Genomic DNA, 26,720 nt, shown 5'->3' on the forward strand with positions numbered 1-26,720 from the left:
CACTTGTTCTCTTGAGTGATACTTAACTAAGGCTAAATATTAACTAAATTAAGATCCATCAGAATTCCATAATTCGTAGACCTTTATCAAGAACTCCTTTGATACATGCTCACTTGTATATAGCCATATCTCAATATCATATTCAATATAAATTACTGATTTTCTGACACGAATAGGAAAAATATAGGCAAGTTGTTTAAACTCACATTCACAACTCCTAATTTAAACCTATATTCTCCTGCTTTAGAGTAAAACAAAGAGAAACTTCCTGACGGTATAAACTAGAGGAACAAGTCAGTAGAACAAGCTGCCATGCAATGTGATAGGTTTAGATTTAGATTTTACTTTATTTGTATGCCGCCCTTTTCCCTGAGGGGACTCAGGGCGACTCACAATTCAAGGGAGGGGAAAAACAGACAAGTTACAAACATGAAAACCATACACCATTAAAAAGCACAACAGTCATACCATTCGAGTGGGGTTGCAAGTCTTTAGCCCCAGGCCTGTTGGAACAGCCAGCTTTTAAGGGCTATTCGGAAGGCCTGGAGGGTGGTGAGGGTACGAATCTCCACGGGGAGTTCGTTCCAGAGGGTCGGAGCAGCCACTGAGAAGGCCCTCCTCCGGGTAGTTGCCAGTCAACATTGGCCGGCTGATGGAATTTGGAGGAGGCCTAGTCTATGGGATCTTATTGGTCTAGTGGAGGTAATTGGCAGTAGGCGGTCTCTCAAGTACCCAGATCCAATACCATGAAGGGCTTTGTAGGTGACAACTAGCACCTTGAAGCGCACCCGGAGATCAACAGGCAGCCAGTGCAGCTCGCGGAGGATAGGTGTTACGTGGGTGAATCGAGGCGCACCCACGATCACTCGCGCGGCTGCATTCTGGACAAGCTGAAGTCGCCGAATGCTCTTCAAGGGCAGCCCCATGTAGAGCACGTTGCAGTACTCCAGCCTAGAGGTCACAAGGGCACGAGTGACTGTTGTGAGAGCCTCCCGGTTCAGGTAGGGACGCAACTGGTGCACCAGGCGAACCTGGGCAAATGCCCCCCTGGTCACAGCCGACAAATGATGTTCAAAAGTCAGCTGTGGGTCCAGGAGGACTCCCAAGTTGCAGACCCTGTCTGAGGGGCGTACTATTTGACCCCCCAGCCTGAGAGATGGAACACTTGGCCAATTAGTGGGAGGGAAACACAACAGCCACTCGGTCTTATCTGGGTTGAGCACGAGTTTGTTAGCCCTCATCCAGTCTCTAACAGCCTCAAGGCCCTGGCTCCATCGCTTCATTGAGTTGGAATGGGGCGGACAGATACAGCTGTGTATCGTCCGCATACTGGTGGTATTTTATCCCGTGCCGTCGAATGATCTCACCCAGCGGTTTCATGTAGATATTAAAAAGAAGGGGGGACAGGACCGAACCCTGCGGCACCCCATACGTTAGGGGCCTAGGGGTCGATCTCTGCCCTCCGACTAACACCGACTGCGACCTGTCCGAGAGGTAAGAGGAGAACCACTGTAAAACGGTGCCTCCCACCCCCACCTCCCGCAGTCGTCGCAGAAGGATACCATGGTCGATGGTATCGAAAGCCGCAGAGAGGTCAAGGAGTACCAGGATGGAGGCATGACCTCCATCCCTGGCTCTCCAGAGATCATCGGTCAATGTGACCAAAGCGGTTTCCGTGCTGTAGCCAGGCCTGAAGCCTGACTGGAATGGATCTAGATAACTGGTTTCCTCCAAGGACCGCTGGAGCTGAAAGGCCACCACCTTCTCAACAACCTTCCCCACAAAGGGGAGGTTGGAGACTGGACGATAGTTGTTTAGGACAGCTGGATCCAAAGATGATTTCTTCAGGAGGGGTCTCACCACCGCCGCCTTTAATGCGGGGGGAAAGACCCCCTCCCGAAGGGAGGCGGCAACAACCACCTGGATCCAGCCCCGTGTCACCTCCCTGCTGTTGACAACCAGCCAGGAGGGGCACGGGTCCAGTACACATGTGGAGGCACCCACAGCTCTCATGGCCTTGTCCACGTCCTCAGGGGTAACAGCTTGAAAATCAATTCAGCGATGACCTACCAGATTATCCCTTGGTGCCTCAGCTGGTTCTGCAGGATTGGAGTCCAGGTCCGCCCGAAACCGAGCAACTTTATCCGCGAGGAATTGGACATAGTCCTCAGCTCTGCCCTGCAAAGGATCACTCGTATCCCTCCTATTTAGGAGGGAACGGGTTATCCTGAACAAGGCGGCTGGGCGCGACTCAGCGGAAGCAATCAGAGAGGCAATGTGTGTTCTTTTTGACGTCCTAATTGCCCGGATGCAAGATGTTAAAAGTGCTCGGTTCGATTCGGATTTACTGGATCTCCATCGGTGCTCTAGGCGTCTCTTTCGGCGCTTCATCTCCCGGAGTTCCTCAGTAAACCAAGGGGCCCTCCTGGATCCACTGCCTCGGAGCGGCCGTAGAGGCGCAATCCGGTTAAGAGACTCCGTCGCTGCTGAGTTCCAAGCAGCAACCAGAGCCTCCGCCGGACTGCGGGCAAGAGTATCAGGAATAACCCCAAGCTCCGTCTGGAAACCCGAAGGGTCCATAAGTCGCCTGGGGCGGAACCACCTGGTCGGTTCCTCCTCCCTACAGTGGGGGTTTGGTCTCCGAAAGTCAAGCCTCAGTAGGTAGTGGTCCGACCATGACAGGGGTAAGATCTCACTACCCCTCAGACCAAGATCACAACTCCACTGCTCCGAGAGAAATACGAGGTCGAGCATGTGACCCGCCGAGTGAGTTGGGCCCCGAATTACTTGGGTCAAGCCCATGGCTGTCATGGAAGCCATGAACTCCTGCGCCCCATCAGAGTGTTCACCGAGCGAAGGCAAATTGAAATCCCCCAGAACCATAAGCCTGGGGAACTCAACTGCCAGCTTGGCTACCGACTCGAGGAGCGAGGGGAGGGCTGCTGCAACTCTGTTGGGAGGCAGGTACGTTAGCAGCAAGCCCACTTGACCCTTGAGGTCCAACTTCACCAGCAGGGACTCACACCCGACAAGCTCCGGAGCAGGGATAAGTTCTCCTTCACCAGAGATCCTCACACAGATGCTAGATGATCATCTGTCAGAGTTGTGTAATTGTCATTGTTTTTACAGCATCCCATGAATTATGTATAAATCTAGGGTATTTGGAGATATCATTGATCCACTGCCATTTTCTTAGAATAGAATAGTGCTTTAGAATAGTGGTTTAGAATAGTGCTTCAGTACTCCATCCCACTTTTAAAAATTATGAAATATCCAAAAAGAGCCTTTGTTTCTGTGGGTTATAGTTTTCAGTATTTATCGTATTAAACTCTGCTCTAAATTCATTATTTTTTTACTATGTATTTAATATTTTGTAATTTTAATTGGTTTTTATATTTATAATGATTTTTATATCTCTATTTTTATTATACAATGTAGGCCACCTAGAATCACCCCAAACAGCAACGTGGGCAGTATATAAATTTAATTTTTTTAAAAATTAAATGACACATTTGCTCTTAACTATTGCTTTTCAGATTGTTTGACAGGGTTTTGATATTGTATTATTTGCCATAGGTTGGCAAATAATGTTTATTTCACAGACCCCTGTGAGTCCTGGGGCACACTGAGAGGTGCTAGGACCACACTTTAAGAAACCCCAGTTTAGAAGAATGACAAAGTAAAAACAAAAACAAAATGGCAACATGTTCATTAAGGAAAATGAATGGGATAATGCAATTTTGAAAACATCTTTTCATAACCGTAATTTATGATTATCTACAGTTGTCATACCATTCCCAATGGTCGGTGACTGAATTCCAGGATACAGTCTGTAAGGGTGTACTCCTTCCCCCACCCCACCCCCAGATATTTTTTCCCCATGAAATCATTGCAATGTTATCAGAGAATTCAGTGGGAGAACAGACAGCTTACAGCTTCAGCTTACCTGCATTTGGTCAGGTTGAAGGACAAATCCTTCCTAGAAGACAACAACATAGGAAAAGAGTTAATAAAGGCAACAATGGCAGAACTGGCATTATTGATGCAAGTTACTAACATATAGGATGGGAGGTGGAGGACTTAAGTGTTCCCTCTATAGCTAAAGATTTATTTTTATGCTTGAGTTCACTTTCTCATTGACTGAAAAGACCAATGCTTTTGAAGCAAATCTCTGGCAGGACATAATGGAGATCTCATGGCAGAACATATTATTTCTTTAGTAATTATATCTCTAAACAGTGTTGTTGTTGTTGTTGTTAATCACAGAGAAGCAATGCTTGTTTTAAAAACAGGTCTCCATTCTGTTCTGAATGACATGGTGCATAATGAGCACTGATGTGATGCTTCAATATTGTTCCATAGGGACATTGACCTGAATCTTACTTGTCTAATATCCTGAGTTGTGTTGTCTTTGTAATCTGGATGTGAGCTAGTGAATAGAAAATTGTCTTAGGGACAGGGGACTTGATATGAGTGAGCTATTCATGATTCTTCCAGAGCTCAATTCAAATCTTTCTTATAAATTACAAGCCTTTCATGTCTCTTTTAGTACAGAAGCAATCAGCTCATTCTCACACTAAGATTATAGCTGATGATCCCATATATCCACAGAAAAGAAAAATCATTCATTCACATGTAGGTATCCCCAACAATCAACCTCTTTCTCTTTCTAACATTGTTTCTCTGAGAATTAGGGAAGATAATATAGGTATTACAACCATAACTGAGCCCAAAATTTATATCTGTTAAGTGAGTTTTGCCCCATTTTAGGACTTTTCTTGCCACATTTGTTAAGTGAATCACTGTAGTTGTTAAGTTAGTATCATGGTTGTTAAGTGAATCTGGTTGTCAGAACTCACAAAAGGGAATCATGTGACCCTGGCACACTGCAACCATCATAAATACAAATCAGTTGCCAAGCACCTGAATTTTGATCATGTAACCAATGGGATGCTATAATGGCCATAAGTGTGAAAAACGGTCATAGGCCACTTTTTTCAGTGCAGTTATAACTTTGAATGATCACTATACAAACTTTTGTAAGTTGAGGACTACCTGTACAATGAGGAGAAAATTATTCAGATTCCCACTTAGCTATGAAATTCAAGGCACTTCTCAATTTAACTGATCACATCAGAATATTATAGCTATAACAAATCTATAATTCCATGAAGAAATGAATATAAACCTGAAGACATAACATGTTTTTTTTTAGATTAAGTCCATACAATGATCCAGCCTTATCTAATCTAATATACCCCAGAAGTAAGGGATTCTATATTCTAAATCTCCAATCCAATACTGGCAAGAAGGACTATAGAACCAATTTTTCTTTCAGAATGATTATTCTGAAAGAATAATTGAAAACGTTAGGCTAGTATGAGTCAATAATAGCTTACTAATAGTTCCATTAATTGATATTCTTTTCTTAGTGGGAACTAAGGAACTAGGGACATCTTGAAATATATGTGTTGAAAGTGACCTATTGTCATTGGGCTACAGTTTTTGCTCAAGCTAAATTTAATGATTTGCTAATAGTGATAATAACAATAACTGTAAGGATGATGATGATGATGATGATGATGATGATGATGATGATGATGATGATGCAACTGTAACATCCATAATTGTGTTTTAAGAAATCTTGGGATCCAACTAAGCCGAGACATATTATAAATCTTGGAATATCCCTTGTCTCCTGTTTCATGTTATATTGCTTTATTTTGTACAACTACTTTTGCTTAAAAGTTTAAAGCAAGAAATACCACTTACAAAGTCAGCATTCATTTTAGTTGCTTGTACAGTCCACCTGGAACCCTATGGAGGGGAAAGGAAAATAAAAGCTGTTGCAAATTTCTGGTCTACAAACTTCCATAATTCATAATTACTGGCAGTGGCCAGTATAAACCCTATCTCAAATATCTATTCTATTCATGAAACACCATGAACTGTAAGAGACCTACCTGAGATTACACATAATTGCTTTTATGACTAGAAAGAATAAATAGTAATGGATAAATGTATAAGTAGTAGATTTCTGAGTTACTTGTTAAAATAACATATGTCAAAAGAATGCATTTTCAATGTAGTTTTTAAATTTTAAGTGAGTTTTATTGAATTAATGAGTATGATTAAGAAGAATTTATCGCTATCTTTTTCTGTATCTTCAATTTTCCTGTTTGCTGTGATAAAAATATATATAAACAGAATTTTAAATATATTTAAAAATGCTAAGCTAATAAAAGTAATTAAAATATCTTTAAAATGATAGTTTTTCTACATCACATTTGAACATGAAAATATATCTTAAATTCACATCTTTATCTGAAAGAGTTATTGCAAACAGCTAAAATATTATACATTCTTTATCTATACGACCAACCTTTACACAATAGATAATGGAAGAACAGTATTTTTCACACATTACCCAATTCTTGATATAGATGCAATAATTAGGAATTAAAGTTACTTATACAGACCAATGCTTTCCTGTCTCAATTAACTACATTGGTTCTTTGATCATTTATTTCCCTTTTAATTTTTTGGGCATGGCACTATTTGGTTATCAGTGTTCACATGTTCATGTACTATCTTTCATAGAAGTACTGTGTACATAATTTGCTAACAGAAAATGATTCTTAGTTTGAAGATGAAATCAATTTTAATCTATCATCAGGGCAAAAATTAGCGATATGGGAGCAGCAATAAGTGCAATTCTCTTTCTGAATCAATCTAATAAATACATTTAATGTAAAGGATATATTTACATTTCTCCATTAATTTTTTGTATCCTGCCTTTAATATTTTTATAAATAACTCAAGGTGGTGAACATAGCCAATACACCTTTCCTCCTTATATTTTCCACACAACCACTACCATGTGAGGTGAGTGAAGTTGAGAAAGAGTAATTGGCCCAAAGTCACTTAGCTGGCTTTCATGCCCATCATAAGGATTAGTGTGGACATTTACATTGTTTGAATTAAATGGTCAGCTCCATGGCAACTGTCCTTCAAAATTAAAATAAATCTTCCAATAAAACAAAGAATCTCAATGCTACTGACACAGATATATGTTTTAGTGGAAGTCAGCCATGATAGTAATTTACTAGTTGGATTCAGGTAACTCTGAAAACTTAAAGCTGAATTAAGAAAACATAGTTGCTGCTACAAAGAAATAAATAACCCACTGAATGCTTTAAAATGATGAGCAGTTCATACAGCACACTAAGATGTCCGGATTCCCACAACACATTGAAGTATGAAAAACATAATCCAATTTAGTGCACTGTGGTACAGCATAATAGGATGTACCCAGCTTTTGAGTTTCAAAAATCAGAGGTAATGTGTAAAATGTTGCTTAGTATAGATGTGTATTACCTGTTGATCAAAGAGTGCCCAGAACATTGGTAATGGGAGAAAGAGGAAAAGGACCCGTGTCACCATTTTTACTTCAGTGATCAACTGGTTCTATGGAAGGAAACATAAATACATCATAAATAATGTAGCTTGGTGTTCAAAGTCTGTTTGGATGTTGAGGTACAAGACACAGAAGTTGAATGACAAAAAAAGAGGAAGGTGTCAGCACATGCAGACCAGTGTTGAGTAACTGCATCTGCATAACAGCATAGTCATCTTATGTGGGAACAATTCTAGCATAAGCAATATGAATATACAGAAAGCTGGATGAATTAAAATACTTCCAAGGAGGACTTATGGCAACCTGTAAAGACATCACACATTCTGGAATTAACTTCTGTACACTAATATGGCATGAATTACAAGGTGTTGTAACTCCCAAAGACATTTTGAAAAGGGACACATGCAGAATAAGAGAGGAAGGCTTTTGATCTTGGGGGGGGGGATAAATCAGCCAATGTGTTTCCACTTTCTTTGGCCTTCCTTCTCTACTTGACCTTGCCTCTGAGAGATTGGGGGTGGGTGTGATACAATAAACCATTTGTCTGAAGTGGTGTAGGGTTTTCTGCGTAAGTAGGGGATTGGACTAGAAGACCTCCAAGGTCCCTTTGAACTCTGTTATTCTAGATTAAACGGTGAGACTTCTGGAAGCTATTTTCCTCTAGTGTAGTGTTTTTATTGTTGTGACTGATTTGATTTTTCCTTTTCTTTTTCCAAACTTTGATGATGTTATAATCATTTTATAAGCTACTCGGCATGGTTTAACAAATGGGCAGCCTTAGCGATTGAATAAATGAATAAATAAAATCGGAAGAAAGGAAGCTATTTCAGCTTGGAAACTTTGTTAGAGATATTTTCCCACATCCCATTTCTTTCTCTCCTTGCTCTTGCCTGGGATTAGAATGCTAAAATTTATAATCCCTTACTAAACTTTAGTTCCTTAATTTGTAACCATCTTTAAGTAACTGAAAAGTGAAACTTCATCAGACCATCAGTCTCAAAAAAGAATTTAAGAGGGTGAGTAATATGGTTGTGTGTATGCTAGTGATGAAACTGTGTGTGTGAGAGAGAGGGGGGGGGGAGAGAGATAGAGAGAGTACACATTTGCGTAGGTATGAGTAAGAAGCTATCATAGAGAATAGGAAACTGGTCTCCAGTCACTGGGCAGAAAATTATCCATTCACTGCTGGCATTTAATGTTGTTAAAGAAAAAGAGATTGGAAAGTATGAGACTTTGAATGGAAATAGTTTACTTGTAACAAGAAACAAAATTGCTCTGGTTTTCATGGCAGCCATATGGAAACAGCTTGCCATTATTTTCTCCTAGGATTTAAAAAAAAACCATGTTTTTGTGTAGTCTATTGCCTATAGGTTTCTGAGCATTTCCACTCAAATGTGAAACAATTTTGGCTCTGCTTAAAATTCTGTTAAGTGCAACGGTGGTAAGAGAACAAGTCAAACACTCTGAGAGGTAGCCTGAGTTGACTGATCCCAGATGATTTAGAAATTTTAGGCAAGTAAGTTTGGCTCCAGGGGATTATTAACACCTCTCTTCGGGAGGGATCCTTCCCGCATCCCTTAAAGGATGCGATGGTGAGACCCCTCCTCAAGAAACCTTCCCTGGATCCAGCCATTTTGAACAACTATCATCCAGTCTCCAACCTCCCATTCGTGGGGACGGTTGTTGAGAAGGTGGTGGCCTTTCAACTCCGACGAACCTTGGATGAAACAGATTATCTGGATCCCTTTCAGTCGGGTTTCAGGCCTGGTTACGGCACCAAAACTGCTTTGGTCGCACTGACCGATGATCTCTGGCGGGCCAGGGATAGAGGTCATTCCTCTATCCTAGTGCTTCTTGACCTCTCAGTGGCCTTCGATACCATCGACCATGGTATCCTTCTGCGATGGTTATGGGAGGTGGGAGTGGGAGGCACCATTCTACAGTGGTTCTCCTCCTACCTCTCGGACAGGTCACAGTCGGTGTTGGTCGGGGGACAGAGATCGACCCCTAGGCCCCTCAAATATGGGGTGCCGCAGGGTTCGGTCCTGTCCCCCCTCCTGTTCAATATCTACATGAAGCCGCTGGGTGAGATCATACGCCGGCACGGGATTAAATATCATCAATACGCGGATGATGCACAATTGTATCTGTCCACCCCGTGCCAACTCAGTGAAGCAGTTGAAGTGATGTGCCAGTGCCTGAAGGCTGTCAGGGTCTGGATGGGAGCAAACAAGCTTGCACTCAGTCCAGACAAGACCGAGTGGCTATTGATGTTGCCTCTCAAGAACGGTCCTGATATTCCACCTCTGAGCCTGGGGGGTGAAATTATCCACCCCTCGGAGAGGGCTCGCAATCTGGGTGTCCTCCTGGACCCACAGCTGATGTTAGAACACCATTTGTCGGCTGTGACCAGGGGGGCCTTTGCCCAGGTTGGCTTGGTGCACCAGTTGCAGCCCTATCTGGACCGGGAGGCACTTTGAATGGTCACTCACACCCTCATCACCTCAAGACTGGATTACTGTATCGCGCTCTACATGGGGCTGCCACTGAAGAGGGTCCGAAGACTACAGCTGGTCCAGAATGCAGCTGCGCGAGTGATAATGGGTGTACCGAGGTACACCCATGTTACACCTATCCTTCACGAGCTGCACTGGCTTCCTATCGGTCTCCGGACTCGCTTCAAGGTGCTAGTCGTTACTTTTAAAGCCCTACATGGTATCGGACCTGGCTACCTGAGAAACCGCCTCCTGCTATTTACCTCCCAATGACCAATAAGATCACACAGGTTGGGCCTCCTCCGGGTGCCGTCGACTGGACAATGCCGGTTGGCGGCTTCCCGAGGGAGGGCCTTCTCTGTAGCTGCACCAGCCTTGTGGAACGAGCTTCCTGCTGAGATCCGGACCCTCACCACCCTCCCGGCCTTCCGTAAAGCGACTAAGACCTGGCTGTTCCGGCAGGCCTGGGGCTGTTGAGTATTCCAGCCCCATTTGATGAAATGGATGCTTTGTTGATTTTAATTTTGTAATTTTAAATGTTTAAACGTTTTTATTTGCTGTTTTTATTTGCTGTGAGCCGCCCAGAGTCCCTAGGGAGAGGCGGCATACAAATACCATTAAAGTTTGAAAGTTTGAAATTAGATAAACAGGCAATGCAAGTTTTGGTTCTCCAGTGTGTAGAGAGGAAAATATAAAGCTGGCACAAACATAACTCTGTTGGCGAAATTGAGTATTACATCCCAGATATGCTGGTAGGAATAGTATCTAAAGTGGAGTTGTTTTTTCTTCAATGGGAAATTTTTGCATTTCTCACAGATTTTGCTCCTCTCTCTAGCTAAAGAAAGAAGAGAAAGTTAATACATTACAGATCTCAAGGGGATCTAACACTTGAATGTTACTTAGAATGACTGTTCTTCCGCCAGATCTAAATGTTAAGTTAGTAGGAGCCATCACTGATAGTGTTTTGTGTTTAATTTTAATAAGAAACCTACAACTTGTATGTACAATGTATTGAAATGCAAATGTTTACTTACAGGATATTTTTCTGATGCCCAGTCTAGCCAATGTTCTCTTTTGGGTATCTCTGGTGAACGATTTCTGATCCGGTTTCTCAAAGCAAACTGAAGAAGAATGAGAATAATTAAAGGAGATATATGGATTAGAGTTTATCCAATATAAGTATTGTTTCTACTACCCCAATGCTAAAGTCTATTGCATTGATTTGTATTTCATCTTGTTTCTGGTTTTATAAATATGTCTTAAATGAAATTCTACTTTTCCTGTTGTTTTATTGGCCATCTTTCAGAAGATGTAGCTGTCAACCTTGAAGCAAACCTGGCTGGAGGCATCTTTGAGGCTTCAGGGTTGCCACTAGATGGTAGGGGGATGGAAATAGTCAACTGGGGTTTTGCAGTCAAAACAAAAAGTTTTCTTGTGGGAACCAAGATCATTCTAGCAGGTGGCTGGAAGAGACGGAGCAAAGTAACCAAGCAACTGGCCAGAACTTCTATTGGACCATGTGACTAATGACTTAGGGAAAGGAGGAAAACTTTCTCTTTAATTAGGTGAAAACTTTGGGAACTTTCAGAGTCGGTTTTCACCAGTTGTGCCAATATGATGTATCCAAGAAATTTCTTCTTTGAGGAATCTACCTGCCTCTGAGATCTGTTTTCTATGAGTGCATTACTTGGAATGCTGACAGCGTCATTATTTGAGAGACAATTATATATAGAATCCTGGATTCAACATCCATCAATAGCGCCCAAACAAATATAAATTATAAGGTGTTCCTTCGAATTTGTTTCCTGGGAGGTGAAACCCATCCACCCTCAAATCAGGCAGTATAGCTATTTATGGACCTATTTTGACAGAGTGAGTAAATTAATATGAGGCCTTACCATAGAGATATGCTTTATAAAAATATGAATCAGGAATTATAAACAAAAGGATTCTATCCTGAACATGGAGGCATACTAAATTCATAGAAGATTCACAATCCAGTTTTTTGTTAGTAATGAAGCAAATATTCATGAAAAACATATAATTATGCTTCTTTCTCATATCTACTCTAAATTTGCCCAACCTGGTCCTATTTGGACATGTTGAACTGCCAGTTCCATAATCTTCCATGGTTCCTTTTAGTTGTGATGATTAATCAACTGCATATCTCACAAGTCTCTATAGGTAAATAAGAACAGCAACCAAAATGACCCATCTTCTATTAAGATATCAATTCGTTAAAATGTAGCTATCTTAAGTTAATAGCATCCCTGTATCATGTTAATTAACTTCATATAATAATCATCCAATAACTATTGTATGAGAAAATATTTCCTTTTGCCTGTAATGAATATAGAACCAATCAATTTCATGAATGACTTTGAGTTCTATTACAAATAGAAGTGGGGAGTGGACATTTTTTTCATCCTCTGCACTATTCAGAATTTTATTAATGTTGATGAAATCACATCCTTGAGTAATCTTTTTTCCTCCTCACTCTAAAAAGCCCCAAGTGCTTTGCAGTGTAAATTGTTGTTATGACCTCAGTGCCACAGTACAGTAATTCTGAAGAGGATGAAGGATGGGAAGGAACCAATATACCAAATATTATAACCCAAATTCTCTGGTGTAACTCCAATACATAGAAAGCAATTGACCAAAATTATCACATGAACAAATGGAACGGCTGAATAATTACTGGGATTATGTCTCACACCTTGATGAAATTGGGTACTGACCTTGGAGTTTTAATATAAAAACCCCATGCAAGTGACTATAATGAAGTCATTAAAAACCTATGCAGATGACTACAATGAAGGAATAATCAAAGTATATGAATGAATTCATATGTGCCAGCCATGGTCCTGACCTCCATGTGTTGACCTGAAAATAATTTCAGTATATGTATCACTTGGGGAAAAACAACTTGCTTCTTTGAGTGTACTAATTAACTCCATATTATAGAGGTGGAGTTCAAACTCCAGCTTTAAGAGACTTCCCTCTGTTACTTACTCAAGGCCTTTTCCTCTAATGAAAGACTGTGAAAGCCTTATCAGGCATTGGTGACAGGCAAAACTAGGAAATCCAGCTGCAGCAGGGGTGTCAAACTTGCAGCGTCACGTTGCTGTCACAGGACGTATCATGACTTTCCCCCCTTCACTAAAACCGGGGTGGGCACGGTCAGCACGTAACTAATCCAGCCCGTGGGCCACAAGTTTGACACATTGTGTACCTGGGTTCTGCCATTTTGATTTCCTACCACATCTCAGCAGAATGCAAAATTGAGAACTTGCTGAGAAAACAAGTGGCAGATTTACTATAATGTAAGGCTGTCTCCACAATATCTCCTGCAATTTTTTTCTTTTAGCCCTCTAAACTGATCTGATGAAAGAGAAAGTGATGGTTTCATTGGCTGCAGGACAGGGTAGGAGCATTCTCATTGGTGAAAAGTGATATTCTTGCATTGTCCAAGAGATCTACTATAATGATCTGAAACCTCCCTAGCTTCCCATTCCACAACTGAATTCAGGAAAGATGCTAGTCTTTTATAAACTGGGCCAGTATACTTTTGCACATGCATGCAACTAGGTATAATAATCATATTAATTGGTTTTATTTATTTATTTTAATAAACTTCAAAAATATCTCCACTTCAATCACATTTTTTTAACAAATTGGAAATAAACCCTAGTGTGGCTGAAGTCTATTCCCATTGATGATGCTGAAAATTGTAATCCTAGATAGTTGGGCAGGCAGATTGGAACAGAAGATACTATATGCCCTTTGGGATGGCGCATATCAGGAAACAGACTAGAATGGAACTTTATTGAGATAAGCTATGATAACAGCTTTTCCAGGCTGATTCTGCCTTCCTTTCCTCTTTATATCCCAGTGAATTAGGGAGGAGTCTGCCTAAGCTTCTTCTAAACATTAACTTTTTAAAAAGAATTTCTTTTATTTTTTAATAAACACAGACAAACAAAACACAAAAAACACCACAAAACCATCTTCCATTACAAATTGTAGAAAGTGTGTCAATTGGTTACAAAAAAACTTTCGTGCATCCCTTCCACAGTCATCACCTACAATTCATATCAAATTATATGTTTTAAATCAAATATATTTATATATATTACTATCATCATACCTCAACCTTTATTTGACTATAATTGTTTTTACGTCCTTTTATATAAAATATTGCAACATTTTAAGAAAAACCACATAATTGAATTCTGTTAACTGTTTCCAATATCATCCAGTAACATTACATCTTTATGACATGTTCTAAATAAAAAATTGATTATATTTAATAACAAAGTTTCTAGACCTCCTTTCTTAATCATTGCTTACAATTTATATCCAATTTCCTTTTATCAAATCAGTACATATATATATATATATATATATATATATATATATATATATATATATATATATATATATATATATATATATATATATATATATATATATATACACATTATTTTTAACTAAATTTGACTTAATTTTTTATTATAAGCTTTCATACATAATAGAATTTCTAAACTTCCTTTCGTAGTCACCATTTGCAATTTATATCAAATTTCCTCTTATCAAACCAATACATATGTATACATTATCATTTTTTACATAATGCTCTAAATTTAACTAAATTTGACTAATTTTTTATTATAAGCTTTCATATATCAACCTGTATCTTTCCAGTAATAGTGCAGTCTTATGTCTTTTGCCATTTGTGGGATTAGTCTTCTGGTTGCTTCCTTAATAAGATTTGTATGGACTTCTCTTCGCAACCTATTGCTTGTAGCATATCTTATATAATCTTGAAACCCTCCATCTGCTTCTTTAATCAACTTATCTTTGGTTATCAATAAGGCTTCGGACAAAATTTCTCTCCTTAGATACATCAGTTCTTCTTTTTTCTTCTTCTATACCTTGAAATCTGGGGTAGATCTCCTATCCATCTATCTCCCCTTTCCATATTACCTTTTTTCAATTTCCAACCATGCTCAGTTCACTGTTGGTATCAACAATTATCTTGTCTCTTTGTTCATTTTTCCTTTTGGTTTTTAGGACTCTAACCTCCACTTTTTCCATTTGATGAACATCTTCAATTTTTCCATCAAATTTTACTGTTTTACAATCTATATTTTCCAATCTCTTCTCAATTTTTTCTGTTACTTCTAATAATTTTTGAATTTCAAACATAATCTTTTGTTAAGGTTTCTTTTTGATGTTGTGCCATTCTTCCAACTGGTAAACACTGCCACTCTAGCATTCAAAACTTTTTATTAGGATTGACGCAAGTTCATTTATAACATTTCAAAGCAAGGCTTTGTTTTCACTTCTCTCCAGCTGCCAATGAAGCTCCCAAAGAGCACCTGTATCAACAACCCATGCTCTTCCCCTTATCACTCTCTATAAACAAGCTGAAGAATCTTGAAGTGCAAAGTCAAAATGATCAAAGCGAAAAAAGAAAGGGCAATGTTTCCAGGACCCAAGCCTCCAGCCTCCAAGTGGCAGTGTTACTTCCTTTCCCTCTGATATTACAACCGTCTTGGTATTCCTTTTATATTTTCTTTATATTCCAGCCTTAAAGGAAACAAAGTTCTTAAGTGAAGCAAAATAGAAAAACAAAACCATCCAAACCAGTATTATAAAAATAAAGAAAAAGATTTTAATCCATAGGCAAAAAAAGAAGTAGAAGGAGAAAAATTAATCCGTTCACTTTAAAAAATAGGAAATATTTGCAAAAATTCCATCCATAAAAGAAAATTTAGAAAAAGATAACACACTCTCCAATGTAGCTTAATTTCACCAGTAATTTTCTTCTGTTTTCAAATTTAATTTAGCTTTAATTTGGGGGGGGGGGTTGCGTCTCTTTTATAACAATAAGATTTCCTCACCAGATGGACACACTTTCTCTTTCCGCTTTCCTTCCATTCCGCAGTTGTCCCAACTTCAGCAGCTTCTTGCTGCGCTTCTGTCGCCGGCAAGAAGAGATTCTCTTGGATCAATCAGGGACTTTGTGGTGTCCCTGAGATCAGCAAGACATACTCTTCCCTGTCACCATCTCTTCGGGACGGTTTAGGTCCAAAAGGACCGTCCAGCAGCAAAAGTATTGACTGTGATCTCGGAGCTCCGAGATTGCACGTTGTGTCGTTGTGATGTCAGCTCCTGTCTCCTTCTAAACATTGTCTTGTTCCCCAGGATTTGACAAATGATGTGACCTTCTTGGAACTTATGTAAAGCTTCTTTCCTGTTTTCCTCAAGATCAGGACTGTCAAACTCCTGGCCCCTGGGCCTAATGCATTGCGTGCTAGCCACACCTATGCCCAGTTTAGCGAAGGGGGAAAAACACCCAATATGTCAAATGACGCTGCGTGATGATGTAAGATTGACACCCCTGCTCAAGATCATCTCTCTGATTCTCTGCCGATACACCTGTCATTTTAAATAAATACTAAAGACTGTAAATGATAAATAAATACAGCAAAAGTCTTAAGATACACCCACATCTTTCTTATCAATTACCATGGAATATGACTACTAAGGCATACTAGAACATTTGCAGACAGTAAAGGAATACAATTGCTTCTTGGCTCAAAAAATTGTTTTAATTCTTGAATAAATGTATAAAGCCATAATCAGCAAGTTGTTTAACTCAGTTCTCAGAATCCTAATCCTATCACTATATTTCAGGAGTATGTCCCATTGGCTTTAGTAGGCATGTATAGGATTTCATTGTAAAAGCAATAAGATTTTTTTTCAATATGATTGTGTTTTTAATCCTAAAATATGTGATCATGCAATAGAAAGTTGTTTTTTTTTACGTTTTGTACATAAAAAGGGAAAGCATATAGTACTTACTACAATGCACTTGCAAACTTTCAATAAGATATTTCCTTGCGGTGGGGTCTTTTTGTAAAGTTTGTTTCCAGTGATAAACACAACTAGAAAAAAAATGTAATTTCAGTAAAGAAATAGGAGTATATAATTTATATAACAATAACTTACCAATAGCAATTAAGAAATTATTCCACAAGGTGGGGCACTAATTTTCACTAGTCTTCTTGCTATTCTCTGATTTCCTGCCTCAAAAACCTTTTTCCTGTTCTAAATACAGCTAATCCTTGACTTACAACAGTTCATTCTGTGATTGTTCAAAGTTACAACAGCACTGAAAAAAGTGACTTATGACCGTTTTTTACACTTATGACCATCGCAGCATCCCCATGGCCACATGATCAAAATTTGGATATGTGGAAACTGACCCATATTTATGCGACTGTCATATTTATGACAGTGGCCGAGTCCTGTGGTCACGGGATCATGTTTTGCTACCTCCTTACAAGCAAAGTCAATGGGGAAAGCCAGATTCATTCAACATCTGTATTTCCAATTTAATAACTGCAGTGATTCAGTTAACATCTGTGGAAGAAAAGATTGTAAAATGGGGCAAAATTCACTTTACAAATGTTTCACTTAGCAACAGAAATATTGGCTTCAATTGTCGTAAGTCAAGGACTATCTGTATTTCTTTGTCTTAGTAAGTATTTGACACAATATTAGAGAGAACTAGTACGAACCAACCCCAAAAGGCATGTTCAGGTTTACATTGTGTTATTTGAAATCCTATAGTGTATACTCACTCCATTACTACTGAAAGATTGCCTTATTTGCCAATTTATTTGTCTATTTATTTATGTGCTTGCTTGATGGGGCTTATTTACCACCCCAATCCAATAAAAACTATTTCACTAATTGGTAGACTTTAAAAAGGAATGACAGCATTTGCTAGCAATGTTTCCCTTGACTGTTTCTATGTTCTACTCATCAGATGACATCCAATTAAAAATAATACTAAGCGCAAAACTGATGTCTTATTAAACAGGAGCTTTGGGGCATTTGAAAGATGGGGAAGGGAGAGAAATAGCAATAACATTTCTGTAGCATCAGCAACTTTCCACTACTAACGTTGCTAAGCCATCTATCAACTGGCAAAATCCTTTTTCTAGTGCACTGCAAACCGTATAGCTTGATAGAAACATGGAGATGCTGAAATCTGCTCAGATTAATCACTAGCCATTCTTTCTACACTAGTTTTCTTCAAAATGTCAGGATCAACCCTCAAAGGTATATGGGACTATCCAAAGGGTCAATGTTGTTGTTACTATTAGTACTTCTAATTAAAGTAGTTTTTAATTATTTTCATAGGATAAATGTTTGCAGGAGAGTATCAATGAACAGTCTGAAACTTCATGAAGGGGTTGACGAGCTGAAGAGCTGAAGAATCTGGGAAGCCTCGTCTACACCAACTGGTTCTTCAGAAATTCAAAATAATACCTTTCTTAATGCAGTCTGGAAGATTAGAAAACAGATCTAGATCTTTTGAATACAAAGAATATACTTTGGAACTTTATGTCAACTCAGACAAAAGAGGGCTTGAGGTGTTTTTCCTGGAAGCCAATTTCATGGTGAGCATTTGGGCATCTGTTTTTTAAAATAGGAAAATATACAGAGGACACTCAGTGAATAACAACCATGACAAAAAAGAGAAATGTGCAACCCTGAAATAACACAGATAGCAAACCACAGTTGGAACCATAAACAACTTTGTTGTTAAATGAAATGGTTGCAAAATAAATCTGTGACTTTACGTATGATGTTAGTTTTCCTTTCTTAAACTGACTTATTTATTTATTAAGAAAAAATTACATGGCTGCCCAACTCAAAGTGACTCTGGGTGGGTTATAGAAATAAAGTCAGAATCTATGAAGGTCATAAATGTGAGGATCAGTTGTAAAGTTACTTTTTCATCACCTTTGTAACTGTGAACTGTTGTTCAACTAGAGCAACTTGCATGTCTCTGAAAACAATCAACATAGTATATAACAGTGATGGCAACCTTTTTGGCACAGAATCCCCAAACCGGAAGGTGCACATGTGCGCGCCAGAGCATCCAAAACCCGATGACCAGCTGGCTGAGCTGGGCCATCGGCGTGCATGTCCACAAAGAGGGCTCTGCGTGCCAATTCTGGTACGTGTGTCACCATCACGGGTCTATAATATCCCTTTGTGGACAAATAACAGGAGACCGGGATGGCTGTTGCTTGTATGTCTTGATTTTTAATGGCTGATAACTGTTCAGGGCCAATTCTGCTATTAGGCCACTTCAGATAGTGAATAAACCTAGGTAGCCATGAATGCTATGTACGTTGTTGGAATGAATTCTTAAACAGAATGACAATTTGCCCTGAAAATGAGACAGCCGTGGCAGAAGAAGATAGCAGGCTGTTTTCAGCAGCAGTTTCATTTTCACCTTTCTCAGCTGTCCCTTGACTCACTCTGAGCTTATTTGCTTATGTGATTTGACTTTATCTTGCTGACCACAGGCCTCACTCCTGTGTAGAGAAAAAGAAGCACAAATAACAGCTTAACTAAGTGTCAGCAGAAAAGGAGTGAAAAGGGGGAAATTCTCTCCCAGGCCAATTCACACTCTTCTTGGCTTCCTCTGTGGAGTTGAGCAAACCTGAGTACAAACTTTCCTGAAGAACAATTAAGTACCAGTAATCCTCGACTTATAACAGTTTGGTTAGTGGCTGCTCAAAGTGACAACATCTGTGACGGACTGTGAATGAACATAATTCACAGCCGTTTAAATAAAAAGAGGGCTTTTGGGACTAAGCATGTGCTTTTTACTGTCTCAGGAAACCTAGATCAGAACATAGGGAGAGGATGGGGCATCTAGTGACTCCCTCTCCCAGCTAATGCCTGATAAAAAGCACTGGTTTGGTTTCCATATAGATTAAGGCTCTGGAGTACATAGAGCCTTAAGTGGCATGAAAATAAGGGACAGACCCAGATTTAGGTGTGATCAAGCCTTGACCAAGTGCATCCTTGGGGTGGAAGCATCCCGATTCCAGAACTTTGCCATTTAATAGATAGCAGGTAGAATCTGACACCGAATACAGCTCACTGGTATTGCTTCCTAAATGAGGCAACTTTGCTTCCATTATGCTAGGATTGGCACTAGCCAGTGTACCTATATAGACACAGAATGCCCCTGCCAAGACATAATGTATCTCAGGTCTGTCATTAGCAGCAAGAGGCATTCCCTGCTAGGATATTTGAAGCTCAAGAGCTGGCAGGAGAAATGAAGCCTTCCCAAGCTCCAGCACACTGAGCTGAAAACCACCTTCAGAGCAGTTTGTCCTGCACTGCAGTTCAGCAGGAAGTAAATCGGCTCAGCTTTCCAAGAGAAACATTGGCATGGAGGTCACAGGTGTATGGAGCTGATCCAGGAGTGGCTTGAAAAGAAGTGCTCCACATGAGCTCATGGATGGGGGAAAAATGAGTTCTTTAACAGAGACAAAGGCAGCATGTTTTTTTTTAAAAAAACTAAATAAACTGTATCATATTTACTGTAATTAGAACTGGAAAAACCCCAGTGAGAAATTATTTTCAAGCCGTGTAAGTCAATGATCAGCCTTTTATTCCCTATGGGATTTTTGTTTTATGTTGTCTTTGGCCTCAAAATGCTAGTTTAAGAAGGCTGCATGAGCAACGGGATGATCTGGAGATACAGCATAAAGATCACGACACAGTAATTCTCACAATGGAAGAATGGGCGGTAAAGATGATGTAGTTGGCAGACATGGCAACACCGACTGTTTTAATTAAAGAGAAGAACCTGTGTAGCTTTGTTTCTACTTGGAAACCACTTCTGGACAGTTTGCTCAAAACTGAAAACTAAAACTTTGATTTTAAGTTTTAGGGATTAGAATGATTTTGTTATTATTGAGATGCTTGAAATGTTTAAAAACGTAAAGCAAAAGGTTGAGGCTGTAACTTTCTGGCCCCAACAATCTGGGTCCTCATTTTACCCACCTTGGAAGGATGGAAGGCTGAATCAGAATCAAACTCCTGGAAGTGAGCAGTGAGTTAGGCTGCAATACTGCAGTCTAATCACGGCTCTTGCCATGTTCTCAGCAAATCAGACTATTGCATTATAGGAGACACTGACAAAACATGTAATTAAATAAAATCTGAGAACAGAAAAAAATTTCTCAGACTAAGGAGTGTACTCTACTGTGCTGAAAAAAATTGGAAAACACTACTCTGTTTTTTTCCTTCCTTCCTTCCTTCCTTCCTTCCTTCCTTCCTTCCTTCCTTCCTTCCTCTTTCTTTCTTTCTTTCTTTCTTTCTTTCTGCACCACTCTTCCTTCTTTTGCCTTTCTAACTTTTGTTTCTTTTTGTATTATTATCTTATAAAAATGTTACTAAAATACTCAAAAACAAAAAGTTACACCATAAAGACAAAATATTGGACTTTTTTTCATTTATGAGAGCATTCATGGGTATATTTTCACTGAAATAGGTTCATTTATGCCTCTGTTTGGGGAGCGGGTCTTTAAAAAAAAAAACCTTAAAATCATGCTGAATTTTTATTGATGAATTTCAATGACATGATCTTGGCAGGCGAGGAAAATATAACCAGGAAACTGTATGTGGCCTGTAACCCATATGCTGCCCTTCTTTGTCTTTGGACAATGCTTTGAACAAGATGGAAAAGTAATTTTCATTTTATAAAATAAGCTGTTAACCCAGATCTATTTTGAAGCTGCCAATAAAAGCAGCCCCTTTGGGGTGTGTTAAAAATGTGTGGTTGCTCGTGGGGACCAAATATATCACAGATCTGTAGAAAGGCCTCTTCAGAATGGAAACGATTGGACTTCTATTGAACTTCCCTGCTGTTTGAAGACAAAGAGCTTCTGGGCTCCTTATTTCTGCCTTGCAATTCCAGTACAGGAGAAACAAACAAAGGGAGCTTTTGGGGGAGGGGGGGATGTCACATAGATTTCCTTCCTTGGTACACAGAAGAAACATTGTCTCTTTTAAGTTGTTTGCAGGACCAGTGATCGCCCTTCCCTTTCTTGGCTCTTTCAGACTCTCTTTTATACCTGCTACTCACCAAGAGCTACGATCATTAAAGCAGCGGGAACCCCAAAAGCCAGAGCGTAGCAGTCCCGTCCAAAGCATTGCACACCCCCTAAGAAAATGAGAAACAAGTTATTCTTTAAACACATTAAGATTGTTCCATCGTTTCCCTCCACTGCTATATTGTACAAAGAGGAAGTGTCTGGATGTACGACGCACAGTGCACATTTTGGCACTCTCCTAGGAATCCACCGCTATGCAACCGGAACTGATTTCAGCTTTGACCATGCCAAGTGGCATCCTGAATTTAACTTCTTTGACTTTTATGGAACCTGTTGTAAATATTAGTGATTTAAAGGTTCTTGCTGTTGAACCTGCAATTGAAGTAATTTCAAAATACCATTGCAGCATACAATGGATGATGATGATGATTCTTTAGATTATTATTCTGGACTGTGCACAGATTTCTCTAGCACTTAGCAATAACACTTTGATTTATATACTGCTTCATAGTGCTTTACAACCCTCTTTAAACAGTTTACAGAGTCAGCATATTGGCCCCAACAATCTGGGTCCTCATTTTACCCACCTTGGAAGGATGGAAGGCTGAATCAGAATCAAACTCCTGGAAATGAGCAGTGAGTTAGGCTGCAATACTGCAGTCTAATCACGGCTCTTGCCATGTTCTCAGCAAATCAGACTATTGCATTATAGGAGACACTGACAAAACATGTAATTAAATAAAATCTGAGAACAGAAAAAAATTTCTCAGACTAAGGAGCCAGACTAGGATGAAGAGAATTGGAATTTGAATTCTTTGGAAGAATTGGAATAATTCTTTGATCACCTGACAATAGGTTACAAATTCACTCAGAATATTCTGTGTGATATGACCAGATCCAGGGGAGAGCAAGTGCTTCTCTTTGACACCTACTCTATCTTCATCTTCCTGCTGGTGGATCTCCATTTTGAAAATCCTGATATCTTATATCAAGCAAGACTTAGTCCAGTAATTTTTGAAAAATACAATCCAATTCTGCAAGTATCGGAACACAGGGCAGGGAAATGAGTCAAGAAAGTAAATTATGCTGCTGGAAAATGACATCCAAATTTGAGCCAACACTAAGACTCTACTTGATCTGAAAGCACCACGATTTTGTTTACAGGAAGGCTTACCTAATAGCAACACTGGGCGCATGGATATACTTTACTAAAGGGATTTGTGAGGTGGAAAAGGGGGAAGAACAGCTGAATTAGGCTTTGAAGTTGGAGCCTGTTTTGCAAGCTACAACAGAGAAAATGGCCTGAAATAATCCCACATGCTGGTCTTTACTTGTGCAGTATGGTACAATACATGCATGCACATGCACACACCCAGGCTGTATTGAGGCATATTCGCCACAAAGCTTGGATTTTACCACCCCCATTAAATATTCTGCACAACAGAAAATAGTAGAAATGAAAACAAAATCCTGACGCAGCTGCATAACCAACCGGGTAGAATATTGCTAATAAAATATTGATCACGATTACTGTGTAGCATCTCTGTCTGAAGTTCAGTTTTATGCCTGATATGAGCTTTTTTATTTTTATTTCCAGAAGATGAGCCAAAAATTTTACAGTCAAAGCAGGAAGTGTTCTGCTCTACAAACAGTTTACTTCTGATCTACACAGCAGGAAGTATTTGAAGCTGCTCGGTACTGAAACCTGAAAGGTCACATACCACTGCCAAATTTCTGAGAAAATAAGGGTTATTTTGTTTTTGTTTCTCTTTTAGAAAGACATTTTAAAATCCTATGTCTTCATTCCACTCCAAAATATGCCACTGTTTTTATTTTTCCTAACAATGATCTATGTAGATGTAAGAAGCCTGTATTCCTCCTCCCCCCACCATAATGTGTGGAACAAAAAGCCAATCCATATTAGCCCAGCTGAATGGCTCTGTTTTTTCTACTGTATACTAGAACAAACACAAAAGGCTAGTAGGCCCTCAGGTCTTCCATCCTGCTGTTAAAGAGGTTCACAGGGAAAATAATAAAAATATATTTGTACACATGTTGTTGAACTGCTCTGTGAAGTATGAAGGTAAACTTTATTCTTGGGATTTTAGACCATGAACGTACTATGTTCATCTGGAGTTGGGTTGTTGCTTGAAAGAGAGCCTGATAACTTCTGTATTATTTTATTAAGGTTGATGAAAGAGGAAGAAGACAAGTATAACCATCAAAATACCACGATACCAGTGGCAATCATTCCCTTTTAAAATGATGGAAGTTGTATGTTGATGTTATATTCCTGAATATATTCCAAAATTACAATTTTCTAAAAAAAAAATTATAACAAATGCTGTTCTTCGGAAACAATTAGGGATAATTGAGATGGTTTAGTGAAGCTATTCCAAAAGAGCATTTAATTTCTTTACTCAGAAGAGAAGTTAGAAGAAGTTAGAAGCAGATGGGCGCTGTGGGGATGCATCTAATCATTATGAGCTCAACGCATCTGTGGCATTTTAGTTGATCTTGTTTCCCAAGAGTGAATTTTAAATTCCATTACCCATGGTCATTGTAAAATGACACTGACCTCTTAGCACAGGAGTAATGAAAGTGGAGATCAAGCTTCCTGCATTGATGGCAAGATAGAAAACAGAGAAGAACTTGTTTCTTTCCTGGACCTAAAACAAGACAAGATCACAACAGTCTGATATTATAGCACATCTTAAAAGATAAGCATGGGTCTCATAAAAAAAGGATTCCAACAGTCGCATTGAATCATGGTAATGATATGAAATACTAACATCTCAAAAATTGACATAAAATTAAAAATATTTAAAATTAACATGATATTACGTTCAGAGGTGGTATTCATCAGATTCGAACCAGGGAAATTTTGAGTAGTTCGTAAATACTACCTCTGACTGGCCCCGCCCCCATCTATTCTCTGCTGAGTCCCAGCTGATCAGGAGGGAATGAGGATTTTTCAGTATCCTTCCCCTAGAGTGGGGTGGGAATGGAGATTTTACAGTATCCTTCCCCTGCCATGCCCTTTGAGCCATGCCCACCAAACCATGCCACACCCATTAAGGCACGCTCACAGAACCAGCAGTAAAAAAAATTGAATCCCACTACTGATTACGTTTTTAAAAGCTGAGTTAAGATAGAGGCATGGGTACATATGTATGTAAATGTGTATGTTGTTTGTTTATTAGTCTTGTATGCCACCCACTCCCAGAGGACTCCGGGCGGCTTACAATAAAAAGGGGAAAGGGAATAAATAAGACAAACAACAATTTAAAATACATCAACATTCATAGTTACCGTGGGGCTGGATATTCAACGTGTGTATGTGTATGTGTATATGTAGATATTCATACACACACAAGCACACACACACACACACACACACACACAGAGAAGTAACTAGAAGCAATGCTGCATGGTGAATGGATTTGCAAGGAGATTAAGAGCTACTCATTCAAGTGCATGTTTTTTAATTGAATCAGTCTAACCTGTCAGTCCTTGAGAACTCATTATATCTTCATAAATATAGTAATAAGAAAAAAAAATCAACTGTTGCTGGGAAACTATAATTGATAAGACATTATCAACCACAGCTGTAATCTCTTGAATAGTGGACTGGCTATTTTGAATCAATAACATCTCATTCATAAATCCATTTGCATGGAATTATTATTTCAATTCAGTTCATTTATTTCAGTGGAACTTGTGAAAACAAACACTATTTTTGCCAGAGGCATTTAAAGGATTGAGATTGAGATTGATTGAGAAGTTTATTTATATGCCGCCCTTTTCCCTGGGGGGACTCAGGGCGGCTTACAATTCAAAAAGGGGGGGGGGGAAACAAACATTTAACACATAGGACAATACGTCATTAAAAAACACAACATTCGTACCATTCGGGTGGGTTACAGTCTTTAGCCCCAGGCCTGACGGGATAGCCAGATTTTGAGGGCTGTGCGGAAGGTCTGGAGGGTGGTGAGGGTACGAATCTCCACGGGGAGATCGTTCCATAGGGTCGGAGCTGCCACCGAGAAGGCTCTCCTCCGCGTGGTTGCCAGTCGACATTGACCGGCAGATGGAACTCGGAGGAGGCCTAGTCTATGGGATCTAATAGGTCGAGAGGAGGTGATTGGCAGTAGGCGGTCTCTCAAGTACCCAGATCCACTACCATGAAGGGCTTTATGGGTGACAAGTAGCACCTTGAAGCGTACCCGGAGATCGACAGGTAGCCAGTGCAGCTCGCGGAGGATAGGTGTTATGTGGGTGAAGCGAGGTGCACCCACAATCGCTCGCGCGGCCGCATTCTGGACTAGCTGAAGTCGCCGAATACTCTTCAAGGGCAGCCCCATGTAGACCACATTGCAGTACTCCAGCCTAGAGGTCACAAGGGCACGAGTGACTGTTGTGAGAGCCTCCCGGTTCAGGTAGGGGCGCAACTGGTGCACCAGGCGAACCTGGGCAAATGCCCCCCTGGTCACAGCTGACAAATGGTGTTCAAAAGTCAGCTGTGGGTCCAGGAGGACTCCCAAGTTGCGGACCCTATCTGAGGGGCGTAGTATTTGATCCCCCAGCCTGAGAGATGGAATACTTGCCGAATTAGTGGGAGGGAAACACAACAGCCACTCGGTCTTATCTGGGTTGAGCACGAGTTTGTTAGCCCTCATCCAGTCCCTAACAGCTTCAAGGCCCTGGTTCATCACGTCCACCGCTTCATTGAGTTGGCACGGGGCGGACAGATACAACTGAGTATCGTCCGCATACTGGTGGTATTTTATCATGTGCCGCCGAATGATCTCGCCCAGCAGTTTCATGTAGATGTTGAAAAGTAAGGGGGACAAGATCGAACCCTGC

At 39.8% G+C, this 26,720-nt stretch overlaps 1 protein-coding gene across 4 annotated transcripts in view; it reads right to left on the reverse strand.

Annotated features, from left to right (window-relative positions):
- Positions 1–26,720, reverse strand: part of SLC15A2 (solute carrier family 15 member 2) — a 114,961-nt gene that overhangs the window by 42,597 nt on the left and 45,644 nt on the right. For all 4 annotated transcript variants that reach the window (XM_087711838.1, XM_087711842.1, XM_087711835.1 and 1 more), the window contains 7 exons: positions 24,433–24,523; positions 21,887–21,964; positions 16,783–16,865; positions 10,947–11,033; positions 7,378–7,467; positions 5,773–5,817; positions 3,947–3,979 (listed from right to left, as the gene is read on the reverse strand). In XM_087711838.1, the coding sequence (XP_087567964.1) occupies positions 3,947–3,979; positions 5,773–5,817; positions 7,378–7,467; positions 10,947–11,033; positions 16,783–16,865; positions 21,887–21,964; positions 24,433–24,523 (507 nt within the window). The remainder of the gene's footprint in view (positions 1–3,946; positions 3,980–5,772; positions 5,818–7,377; positions 7,468–10,946; positions 11,034–16,782; positions 16,866–21,886; positions 21,965–24,432; positions 24,524–26,720) is intronic.

The sequence above is a fragment of the Thamnophis sirtalis genome, unplaced genomic scaffold (genome assembly GCF_051295495.1).
Source record: "Thamnophis sirtalis isolate CommonGarterSnake01/CBP01778 unplaced genomic scaffold, rThaSir2_p1.2 scaffold_1, whole genome shotgun sequence".
NCBI classification, from domain to species: Eukaryota; Metazoa; Chordata; class Lepidosauria; order Squamata; family Natricidae; genus Thamnophis; species Thamnophis sirtalis.